This window comes from Falco naumanni, chromosome 4, assembly GCF_017639655.2.
Source record: "Falco naumanni isolate bFalNau1 chromosome 4, bFalNau1.pat, whole genome shotgun sequence".
NCBI classification, from domain to species: domain Eukaryota; kingdom Metazoa; phylum Chordata; class Aves; order Falconiformes; family Falconidae; genus Falco; species Falco naumanni.
The window spans coordinates 78,560,630-78,573,226 of record NC_054057.1 but is presented as its reverse complement, the minus strand read 5'-3'; the positions used below and the strand labels follow the sequence as shown (position 1 = coordinate 78,573,226).

The 12,597-nt window shown below is 41.2% G+C and overlaps 1 protein-coding gene across 2 annotated transcripts in view; it reads right to left on the bottom strand.

The window, feature by feature from the left end:
• XYLT1 (xylosyltransferase 1) overlaps nt 1-12,597 on the bottom strand; it is a 202,151-nt gene that overhangs the window by 63,297 nt on the left and 126,257 nt on the right. For both annotated transcript variants that reach the window (XM_040591969.1, XM_040591970.1), the window contains 2 exons: nt 5,342-5,514; nt 4,499-4,701 (listed from right to left, as the gene is read on the bottom strand). In XM_040591969.1, the coding sequence (XP_040447903.1) occupies nt 4,499-4,701; nt 5,342-5,514 (376 nt within the window). The remainder of the gene's footprint in view (nt 1-4,498; nt 4,702-5,341; nt 5,515-12,597) is intronic.

Genomic DNA, 12,597 nt, shown 5'->3' with positions numbered 1-12,597 from the left:
AGGAAATGCAGGACGGAGAGTCTGGCTGCCCATCTGCTGCTGGCTGATCAGGCTGGAAACATCAACCTGAGAAAAAGGGTTTACCTGCTTCAAAGGGCATCCTTCAAGTTTCTAAAAGAGCATTTAAATATTTAGATGAATATTAACAATGTTACCTTGACCATCAGAGGACAACACAATGGAAGAACAGCAAGTCAGTCAATAGTTCTGTGCTAATTTTTCTTGAGTGTGATTCTGACTGACAAAGACGATATCCATAAATTACACCAAGTTGGCACCTGTTTAAAGAACTAGTCCCAGCCAGATCATCCCATTTACTCCTTGGAGTCTGTAGCCACGCTTCCGCAGGTGCTTTTTGTATGATGACACACATTTCATTCAAGTTCCAGACCAAAACTTCTATTGAATTCATCTCATTTGACTGAATCTTCACAGCAGAGGCTTTTACGGAAAATAAGGCTGTGCAACCTTTTTTCTAAAATAGTGCCAAAGAGCAAAACACAAGCGTTTCACTGGGTTTCTTTCAAGTCCCTTTGTTATACCTGATTGCACATAATTGAAAATGTAGTCAGATCTGCATACCTGGCTCCATCAATAAGCCACTCTATTTTCTTACTATTCTGAAGCACTCCCCAAGCTTCTGGTAATAATTTTGCCTGACCTTTATAAAAGACCAAGCATTAGCTGGCAATTAATTTGGTGATCCCTTTGGTGATTGAGGCTCAGTGATTTACTGTAAATTCTAAATAGTTCAAATGTTTCATTATGTTTATTCTTTATACAAGCTTTGTGGCCAGGTAAGCACTGACATGACATTCACTGTTAAACGATCTCATTAAACTTCTTAAATTAAGTGGTGCAACACTTCACCTGCCACATTATCCAAGGACTCCTGCAATGTACATTAAACATTCAGCATCAATAGATGCTCTGCCATAGTTCACCTTGTTGGGAGTGAAATTTCAGTCCCTGAACATAAGGTTGACTACCTGATGCTGTTTGTCTGAGACAATAAATAATGCAAATAGATGCCCATGTAAAGTAAGAGGTTAAAGACACAATAGCTTTCCCACTGAGTTTTGAAAGTGGCTCTCAAAAGAAAAGACTTTAAATCATTAAAAAATGCCATTAAAATTAAAAAAAGTTAAGGGAAAGCAAGGAAGGTACGGGTTTCTTTCGCTTCTTTATAAATGCAATGACTGTGAGAGATGATTTCTTGAGAACCTTGAAGGCATGTGCCCTTTTTTAATTCACAATCCCAGAGCAAAAGGAGGGGAGCCACACAACTTCCCACCTCAGAGCTGCTTGTAGAGGTTTGTCTTTAGTCATTTCATCTCTCATTTTCCTGCTGAGAATGTTTAACAGAGCTGAATGGAGTCAAGGTTGGAGAACGCATCACATCATTTCACTTAGGGCAATAAATAGCATATTGCCTCATGACTAAAGAGAAACACAGAATTTTTGTTGGAGGTGCCTTTATGTCCAGACTCTGTTTGCCAGCAATTTCTACTGCAGTAACAACTAGACGCACATGGATTAGGACCTCCTTTGTGCTAGACGCTGGACCTACAGACTCCACAAACAAAATGTTAAGGCATGAGGAAGAATAATAAGAATAACTTGCATATGTTTTATTTTACAAGTTAAAATGTTTCCCTCCCAAAATGAAGGGTTCTAATATTTTCCCCCCCTGCCTTTATACAGTATGATCCTTGACATCTGCTCCTGGACATCTCTGCTGAAGGATGAAGGGCTCCTAGCAATTGTAGTGTAGCCTGTGAACATACCAGACTGCTCCCTGGACAGATTTAGGCTTCATCATACAGTATTAACACCATATACTGAATGTGTTTTTCTGACTTAGGAGGCTGGATTAGCTTTTATTATCGGAAGAGAAGTAGTAAAGGTTTCAGTGTTACAGATGGAATGGCAGATGGGAAGCGAAAGCTTAATGTGAAGCAGCTCTGGATAAAAACTATTAATCCACAAAATTCATATGTTTTTATGCAGGGAAACCTAGGAAAAAACATGGCAATATGACTAACCAGTGAGAGAAGCGTAAACTGTCCCAGCCCATTATCTGATAAATCATGGCATGAGGTCTGAACGCAAGAAAAAAAACCCTTCAAACACCCTATTTACTCTTTCCTGGAAAAAATCAGTTCTTTATGGGGTATGCAGAGAGGTAATGCCTTCCTAAAGATTATAAAGAATATTAATTTATAACGTCTCCACTATGAAAATGAAATGGACTCATGTATATATTTGATGAGATAACATTTTCCAGGGTTTACAGCTGTAATATTCCATATGCAAAAATTTTTTACAGTACCTATAAGTCACTGTCATTAAAGTTGTAGCACTGAAAAAGGCTTTTTACTTTTTGTGGAAGTGTGTGGTGTGAAGAAGCACCACCTTTCCATCATTTCTGCTAACAACACTTTGGCGGGGAGGGAAGAGAGCACTTCGGATGCCTGCCTGGCTGGCAGAGCCCACCGTGCATTTCTGACAGCATCCGCAACGGAGAAGAACAACCTTCAACAATTCCTCCCGTGAAGAAACGAGTGCCTGGAATTTTCCCAGCTGAATGGCACTTGTTTAGAGTTTGAATGACTGCAAGATACCACGGCACTATTACAAAGAATCCATTAACACTGAACTGACTACAGTCTACTCGACAAATCCAGTGATTGTTTATGGCCATGTCTATAAGTGACTGATCCCATCTGGCCTTGTGATTTAACTTGTTCCACAGGGAACTAAGAGCAGTTGAGACTGCCACACTCACGGTCTCAGCATTACATGATGTTTAGGGTGGACGTAATGCCACAGAAGGATAACTGGATACATCTGCTGGAACCAGTTTATAAGTATACTAGACCTTTAGCATTTATTCCTCCTACAATTTATCTTACTTGATTCCAAGTGTCATCACCTACCTCTTCCTTTATGGTCTTCCATTTAGTCTAGTTTTTATCATCAGTGCAGCATTCCTTACCGGGAAAGTGACAGGGAATAACAAACTAGCTTTTCCCAAAACTTAAGAGATACACAGAGAACTACATACTCTCCCTTTCAAGCAACGGTAGCATGTCAAAATTGTTAGGTCTTTTGCTGTTGGACAACAGAAACGTTTAAATTGGGTCCAACATGAAATATCAAGATTTAACTCAAACCTCTATGTTCCAATATCAATGCAATCTCTGTGACTCTTGTGCTCTCCCCTTTTCTCCCCAGAGTGTGTTGCATTTCACTGACAGTGCTTAGAAATGGGAACCAGCAACAAAGCCTTTTGTCAGTTTTCACAAAATCCCTCCTAAGGCGTACGCTCACGATTCTTTTCATTTTTCACTTCAGTGGGGATTTCTGTCTGAGTGGCAGCTTCAGGAAGGGACCCATACTTTGAGAGAGATCTTGCAGAAACCTTATCAGTGAAAGGCAGTGAAACCATCTAATATATTTCTTTTCTATGAGTATTAAAAGCATGTTATGTCATCACTCATCAGAAAATCGCCCAAAAAATTTACTTCCCCTCTCATCAATTCATTTCAACATAGAGGGAAACAGAAGTCACAAGGAGAATTTCCTCTTTCCCTCTTCTTGATAATTCTCATAGCTTAAACCCAACAGTTTAAGGACGCTTGAGGGTTTTTTTGGAGTTGTCTTTTTTGGGGTGGTTTTTTTTTGGGGGTGGGTTTTTTTTTGTGTGTGTGTGTGTATTCTGCGTTTTTGTTTTGTTTTGTGGGTTTTCTTAGGGACTACCCACTTTTGCACAATATAGTAAAACTTATGGAATGCAGCTGTGGGGCCTGGGTGATGTAAATCCAGAAAGAATATAATTTCACTTAAAATCACGAGCCTTGTCATGTGGCAGTGTGTGAAGTTCTTTGCCTGACACCATCTGAATAAAGATATTCAGGCAACGACTGGTGCTGAAGACATAATTGACTCCTAGCAACTTATTCGTCATTTCTACTATCATTATCCTCTGCAGAAAAAGTACTAAAAAATGGAAGAGGAGATGAATCTATATTCGCACCTTCAATAGTTCCTGAGACATCAAATCAAACTGTTGATCAGAGCTCTGGGAGGGAAGAATCTCTCCATGCCTGGGGGTCATTTGCTGAACTCCAGTACTTCCCGCTACTTTACTCAACCTCTCTTGTGGGTGCCCTTTGCTGGAAATAGCAACTAAATAGAGCAGCCGCTGCTCCCACAGTAGAAGTGAAGAACCAGTGCTGCTAGCCTGCTCAGAGCTGCAGTCCCTCCCAGGTAAGTGGCAGACACACGAGATGCAGCAAGGTGACTGTCTCCTTGGCTAAAGTTCGGCTGTCAGACACTAGCATCACCAAGAAGAGCATTCTGCTATAAGACAGAAAAAACTGCCCCTCTGACCTCTGCTGCTTCCAGCGCAGCACGGACATGTCATCCCTTGTATCCTTCAATACATATTTCCAATAGGAAAAAAACATGTACATTCTTAAAATACTCATTGTACCTGATTGGGTAGTCAGCAGCACTGAGGTTAATGAAGAAATCCCATGGCCAGTCATTCATCTCCATTAAGTCCCTCATGGTCCGCAGGTAGGTGGACAGAAGACTCGCTCCTCCCCAGATAGTTGCCATTCTCCAAGAAGTGACTCTCACATTTGGGTACCGGTCAGCAAACTGGAGCACTTGCCGGTGCAAGTAATTGGATCTCTTTATAGGAGAAAAAAGTAACATATTCAAGTTACTCTGTCCATACTTGTCCCTCCCTGTATTCACTAACCACCAACTCTACTTCTTGACTCGCTGAGCATTGCCATTGCTTTACCCTCACTTGGTGTGGCGCACAACCTTCTTTTGCTAAATGCTAATTCGGAAATGTAGAGACACCTCTGCTTAATCCTTTTTATTACAACAACTAATCAAAGTAACTACCTCTTACTTATCATTTGTCAACAGTAGATCCCGAAAGGCTTTCATAAAGGAGGTGACTGTTACTACCTTCCTTTTACAGTATGAAGTAAAGTAACTTGCCCAGGGGACCTCGGGTCAGCTCTCCATCCAGTGGGCCACCACTGTCATTCTGCATCAACTTACCAATTACTGTTAATGAAATGTACAACAAACAGACATGGATAGATACTCATAGGCATATAAGGAGAAATGAAGGCTGTTACATAGAGAAGATAACAAGAAACAAACAAACAAAAAAGACGCTCCAAACATATAAAAGATGGAGAAACAAAAAGTGACATGCACTCTATGCAGCAGAGGTAAAGAGAAGATGAAGATGACAAAGATGGGTAGACTGACAGATGGCAAGACAGGCAATTTATAACCAGTGATATATTACCTTGTCAACATGAATGTAATAAAAATGGTCTTTATGGTAAATAGCCTTAAACATGCGTTGGAGCTGCCGAGAAGCTCTGCCATGAACAACCAAGACAAATACGATCCTGACTGGGTTGGCTGGCATGTATTCTACGGAGTCCTCATCCCATTGTACATTGTTGTTGGCTTTTCCTGTTCAAAAACAAAACACAGGACATCTCTGAGTGTATCCACAGGGCAGGGGTGCAGAGAGTAGTACACAGTTCACCGTGGCTCCTTCTTTAAAAGCACTTTCTAAGGAGAAGTGAGAACTCATGCGGGGCACCAGCCTGCATGCCCATCGAGATCGAACCCCTCTCCTCTGCCACCCTGCAGGGTCACCACCCCAGGAGCAGCAGCCATGCCAGTCCTCCCCTGGCAGCCCTACCTGGACAAGGCTGCACGAACACGGGTAAGCACCCAAACGTTTAACAGTCAGCCCTGCCCCATGCCAAAGACCCTTACCTCTCTGCAGCTCCTCAAGGAACATCTATCTGCAGTAGTATTGCTCATAAATTAATGCAACTTTATTGTCCCCAGCTGTATTCAGGCTACCCATCAGGACATTTCCAGCCCCATGAGATACCCTTAACTTTAAATGGGACCCAAACAACTTAAATGATTTCTTTAAAAAAACCCTCCACCACTAATTCAAATCAGAGTCAGATGAACAGCATTAAAAGATTAGGAAAAAGCTTAAATTTAATTACTTCTATCATTTTCAGTTTGTTTATTAAGGCCATTTGCCTATGCTCTGTCCTGTTTCTCCCACATAGCTGATGGGCTTCCCCATGCGTGTGCTTAGGGGTTTTGCACAGCAACAGGGACAGAAAGGGACTGGGAAAGGAAAAGGTGCCTGCAAGAACTGACAGGGAAATGAAGGGCAATTGTAATGGCTAAAACAACCCATTTTTCTTTTAAACTGCTTTGATTTGAAGCTGATTATGTTCCATCAATGGACTAAAAAAAATTTAGTGGTTTTCATTATATTTTTTGATACCTCTCTTCTGAAATTAGTGGTTTTCTGCAATGATACGTAGAAGGTGAGGGGACTTTAAAATAGTCATATTGTGGGTCTTTTATTTTAAACTAACTTGCTTTCAATACCCACACTATCATTTATCTAGCAATTACTGAGAACAAAATCCTCTTGAATTTTCACCTGAAATGCCACCTCACTTCATTGGGTTTCTCTAATAAATTCCTGTAGTGACTTATTTTACTCTCTGCTATTTTCCTACTCTAACCTCTTTTCCACATGCTCACTCCTTCACTCTCTTTTAGGTTTAGGTTTTTATAGTCCTATTTTCCACCTGAATACTATTATGGCTTCTTTAATCTAATCCCATTCTTGGCTGCCTGGAATTTCACAAAGGTAAGAACGCTGTATTTTTTTCCATCTGGCAGAATATCTGCTACTTCTGCCCTATGCTGTTACTTCCTTGGGTTTAGCCCGTGGCTGATTAGCACCCTCTATTTTGCAGACTACTCTGTTGATAAAGAACCACCCTGGTTTGCAAATAAGACTAAACTGGCAGGAAACCTTCACTTGAGTACCTGCTTACTAAAAAATACAGTAGGGTTTCAGAGCTGTATGAACTATGTCAAGATCTGAATAGCTCTAGCTACTGCATTTCTATAAAACTTGTGCGTATCAAAGTCTTGCACATCATGTTAATACCTGCATATTAATGACTTGCCTCTCATGTAGGAGCACATCTTCTCAGTGTTAGGACTGAAGGTGCATCAGATGATTTCACTTAACATCATAACATTCAGCAGCACTACAAATCTAGATGGATTTTAAGGCAGCACTTGCATTTGATGGCTACTTTAGTGCCATCACTCTATTGCCATTTGCCACATGCACTAAAGCTCGCTCAGAGTGCTAATTCAAGTGGCCTCCAGCCCCAGTCACTCCAGTTACAAAAAACAGCTGCCAAGATCACATTTCTCTCCCTGGCCCCAAGCAGCCCCTGACCATATTTTCACCTCTGTTCACTCTTCTCCTCCTTGCTCACCAGGTGCAGAGGAGTCACAGGCAGCTCCCCCTACTCTGCCTTCACTAACATGTGCCACTGCCTGCCCTTCCAAGAAAAACGAGTCAGGCCAACACAAGAGAATTCCCATTTTCCTCCTCCTTCCTCCTGCACCGGTCCCTTGGTGCAGTCTCAGTGGGACTGCAGCTGTACACCATCCCACCTAGAAAGCTCCTCAGAGTGTGGGCACTGCCTGTCGAGTGAACTTTCCTATTTGTTAGGGAATTCCCTTTTTCTAAGATAATTTGCACAGACCGGCGTTCTGTGAAATGTAATAAAAAGCCCACAATGTTAATACAAGGTAAAACAAAACCTGTGAAGAATATTATGTTACAGTTACATCTTGTGAGCACGGCTCTAGCCTCGGAAATCGCTTTGCCTATAGGTGAGTGTGGAGAGGGAACGGAGTGCCTTCTTTATGGCCCTCTGGCACAGACCAAATAGCAGCTCTGGCCCGGAAGCAGCAAGACTTGTCCTTAAACTTCCTCAAAGTTTGCAGTTCTGTTACACAATGGAAATGATGGATAAATGAGCGACTTCTCATGCTGCCTTGCTTCGGAGAAACTGCCACACGGAACCTCAGCAGACATGCCAGTGCTCACCCAGCTCATAACACACATTTTCTAGCCTTTGTATCGAAGTGTGTTTATTTTGCTATCGCTTTTGTATCATAGTGTGTTTATTTTGCTATCCTATACTGAAAAAAAACCTGGTGTTTTGCTCTGTGATTAAACGCCTTTCACAAACTTCTGAGAAAAGCAGAAGTTGCCCTTCTGGCTTCCTGCTCATAGTGTGCCAGGGCTGGCATCAACATGTGTTAGCAGGAAAACCTGGACCTATTTTTGCAAGTAACAGGAGAACCTCAGCGCTACCGCAGTTTCAGCTTGCACTTTCTAGTGCTCAGAGAAATCAATACTCATAATCAAGAGTTTAATCTTCAGCTATTGCAGTATTACTAAATGCCAGAATAATAAACATAGTGCAATCATTTCATATTTGTTGTAGTGCCACATTATGCTCAATCATTCACCAAGATCCCTGAGCCAACCTGCTAATCTTTTACTTCTATTGCTAATTAATGAGATCATCAGACTTCTCTAGCAGCATGAAGCAATCTTTTAATGAATTTTGTAAGCCGTATTATTTTTTGTAAATCAATCCATCAGCTTCTGTTCTCAGCTTGGTATTATGCTGGCTGTTCAATAGAACTCCTCTGCGCAGAGATACCTGGATGCTGCTGACTTCATCTGAACACAGCTCTATGTGTATACCCTGCCCTGATAGCATGAATCAGTGGGTAGAGAACATCAGAAGAGTTATTGCTGTGTAGTTCAGCACACTATTTATTGCTATTACATCCATAAACACAATCAGAAGCCCTGTCATTACTGCAGAAGTACTAGCCATAATCACTTTGAAGAGGCAGAGCTCTGCAGTCCCTACTTAAACTCACAGGAGCAGCCTCATTCCCTTCAGCGGGACCATTTCTGCAACAGCCAGCTGAGTGGTATTGCCAAACTCTGACTTCCACTATAAACTTGTTCTTTTCAAATCTTCACAACCCGTAACGGCACAGCAGGCTGAAAATTTCCAGGCTTGGCTTTTGTCTGAAAATGTTTTCCATTTTGGTTAGAGCAAAACCAGTTTTGCCTTGTTCAAATGGTGCGCAAACTCAAAAAAAACCACCCAAACCCAAACTCAAAACAACATTCCTTAATTTAGAAAACCCATTTTTTTGTGACAGTCATAGAAGTAGTTTGGAGTTCTATAAAAACAACAACAAACTTCTCTGAACAATCTACCTGGAAGCCACCAGGACCTGAGGAGAAGTCTTTGTCTGAGGGCTTGGTAACACCAACATTTGTCTGGACCTAGCCAGAACTCTTGCCGGAGTTAAGGTCCAATGATCCATCACAGCAAGTGCCTCATTTGCTCGAGAGAGGATGTTCTGTCTTGCTGCAGTACCCTCCAGCAAAGATACCTTGTGCAGGTGAGGTAACTCCTAAAGCACAGCATGTGTTAATCATACTTAGATGAAAAAGCAATTTCTCCTATGCCAGAATCTAGAAAACTATCTTCAGAAACATTAATCTCAACTTTGAGATGCTAATTTTCACCTCCAGCCTAGGAAATGATTCATTTGTTTCCATGGTGGCTCCTGTGGATGTTTTTAGTGAAAGAAAAGATTTTAGGTGAGCACTGATTTTTATTTTATTTTAAAGTTATTATTGCTATTTATCTATAACATGCCCACTGGTCTATTCCCAGTGTAAGAGAATCCTCTGGCAAATAAGGCTATTCACCAAAAAGCAGGCTGAGCAGCATATGCAACTTTGGTGAATATGTACACCGACAGCCAACGAGCTGCGCAGAGCTCTGTGTGTCGGGACTCATCCTGCTTGCTGCAAGGCCACTGTCTGCTTCCCTGTGCCTCAGAGAAGCAGCAGGAGCTGATGGCATTCAGCATTCCAGGGATCAGCACCTCAGCACGCCCGCTGGACCAAGCACATCCACCGCTGAGGTCGAAGAGGAACTGGGTTTCACAAACCAAGCTCCTGATGAAGATAATTAACTTGACCAGTCATATGTGTGGCTTCTTTCGGTGGGTTTTAACTTGCTCAGCAAAGTAGGAGAGGTGAAATCAGCTTAGAAGATCATCATGCAACTGTCCACGGGGCACAGGTATTTGAGAGGGATGCTTAAGGTTTACAGAATGAAATTGTTGCTAGTTATGTTACACAGGTTTCCTTAAAACTGCTGTTAGCCGTACTTTCTATCTGTGAGTTAGGGTTGAGCACTTTGGATAAAATTTCAGAAATCATGCTGCTATTGAAAAGTGGATATTCAATTTTTTTTTTCAGTAATAATTTATTTCAACAACCTCTCTCTACTATTTTTCATTCTTGGACTCTACCATTAATTACAGAAGCAATTTACGACCCTCTCTAAGTTAATATGATCAAGTAAGCCATAAGCAAAAATCAATGCAAGGTAGGCGGGAAGCAGTGAGACATAATTTACAAGCACTCAATGGCTAGTCCATTTAACATTTAAGAGGTAGGTTTCAGTAATGTTCTTTCCATGCTGAGCAGAAGCCCTGGCTTGGAACGAAGTTGCTGCTGACGTGGGCATTTTGAATCTGCTTTAATCATTTCAGAGGGTGACAGTATAAACTCAGGGCAGTCGAGAAGAGCCACTGCCTAACAGTGGGACAATATTCCCTTCAGGAGATCATTGGAAGTTTCTCTACCATTTGTGAACTGATAAGCAGCTCTGCATCCCTGCAGAACTTACATGAAAAGCAAAACTCACTATCATTATGGATATAGGTTGAGTTCTGCTGCAGCCCCTGTGCTGGAGAGATTTCTACCTTGTCTATGAACAGAAAAATCAAGTGTACGGAAGAAGGAAGGTAGGAAGATAGAGGACACATGTAGTACTGCTTCATATTCACAGCTGAATCGTAAGAAGATGAATTGTTTCTATCTTTTCCCAAGGAGGAGGGAAGATAATATTTTGTTTTGGAATCTGAAAGTAAACATTTCCATCTCAGCTCAAGTAATCCTTCCATTACAGCTGTTTAACATTTGTGCTACATGTACCACTTCCAAGACTCACTCAACAACCCACTGGGGCAACCATCATCTGCTAAGCAAATCCAGAAAGATACCCCGCACCAGAAAACTTTGTGGACATTTTTTACATGACTTGCAGGATTCATTGTAAATGAAAAAAATGTAAGAACCTTGAGAAGAGAGACAGAAATCTTTTGTATCATAAAACCCATGAAAACACCTGGGATAAAAAAAGGACTGTTTGAAATCAGTCTTGGTACAGAACTTCAGGTTATGTGTACATGTACACGTATATGTGCTGCGACACTGCATTTATATCCACCGGATTTCAAACAAAACCGGGAGCATTTGGTTTGAAGCAGCCTGCCCTACTGCCAACAAAAACTTTGTTCTATCTTGCGGTCGGTCTCAAGTAGTTACTGAAGCCATTTTTATGATTTGCAAATGACCAACTAATTACCAGATACCGCTATACTGCACTTGCAACACACACTAAACTTAATTTATTACAATACTTATCTAGGCAGGCCAATGTCTCAGTAACAAGCTTGCTTTTCTGACTATTCTAATTATGAAAATGGTAGCATTCCTAGGAGACAAATCTCAATTATTTGTAGTTTTGCTGGAGTGTGTTAGCCAAGCATTTTCTTCCTTTTCCCACTGACTCTCATGAATAAATAAATAACACTCAAAAGCAACAGTAACTTAATTAATGTTGAATTAGAATGAATTTCCTAATAATAATATTTATCATACCAATTAACAGCCAATTAGTGCATAATGATCAGTGTTATTAGGGTGAATACAAAATGCCTTCTAAGTGAGCATTAGGTTATTTTTACTATATTCACTGACATTACTGGACTTCAGAGACCTAACAGAAAGCAGACCCAACAACAGACAAAACATTCCTTGCAGACTATTCATTCCTTTTGCACCTTGGTTAGACTGACACTCTTGGAAACAACAACAACAACAACAAAAAAGAAAAAAAAAAAAGAGAGAGAGAGAAAGAACACTATTTACAGGTACTTGTACCATTAAAACCCTAAGAAAATACTCTAATAAGAGATTTTTGGTTCTCAGGGCTGACCAGCAGCCCGTTCAGAGAGGGTCCCCCAGCCCAGAGTCCAAGCTTGTGGAGACCAACCAGCTAATCAACTAAACAGCAGTAATTCCTGAAAGTGCCAGTTCTGCGACAATGCACCCAAGACAAAAGAAAAAACCCAGTCTTGTCTTTACGCAGCAACGTGACTAGTGTCAGGGAAACCTTGTGCTGGTGAGGAGGGGAGAGGTTACAGGCAAAAACAAAAAGGCAAAAAAACCAAACCAAAACAAAACAAAAACGGGCGGTGAAAGGGTTGAGATGAGGTATGTGTTTAGATATCTCACCCACCACTGATTGTTGCTAAGGATGCTCCTTTCAACAGTCCAAAACTGATGAGAACAGGAATTTGTCAGACAAGATAAGTCATACCACCACTCCCAAGAAAACTGATGACACAAACTGAAGCATTTATAAAACCTCATCAACTATTTGCATTTTCTGGACACAGCTACAGCACTCTGACTTCTACAAAAATGAGACTGCAGTGCTGGAAAGTCCCCGGTCCCTCTGGGCA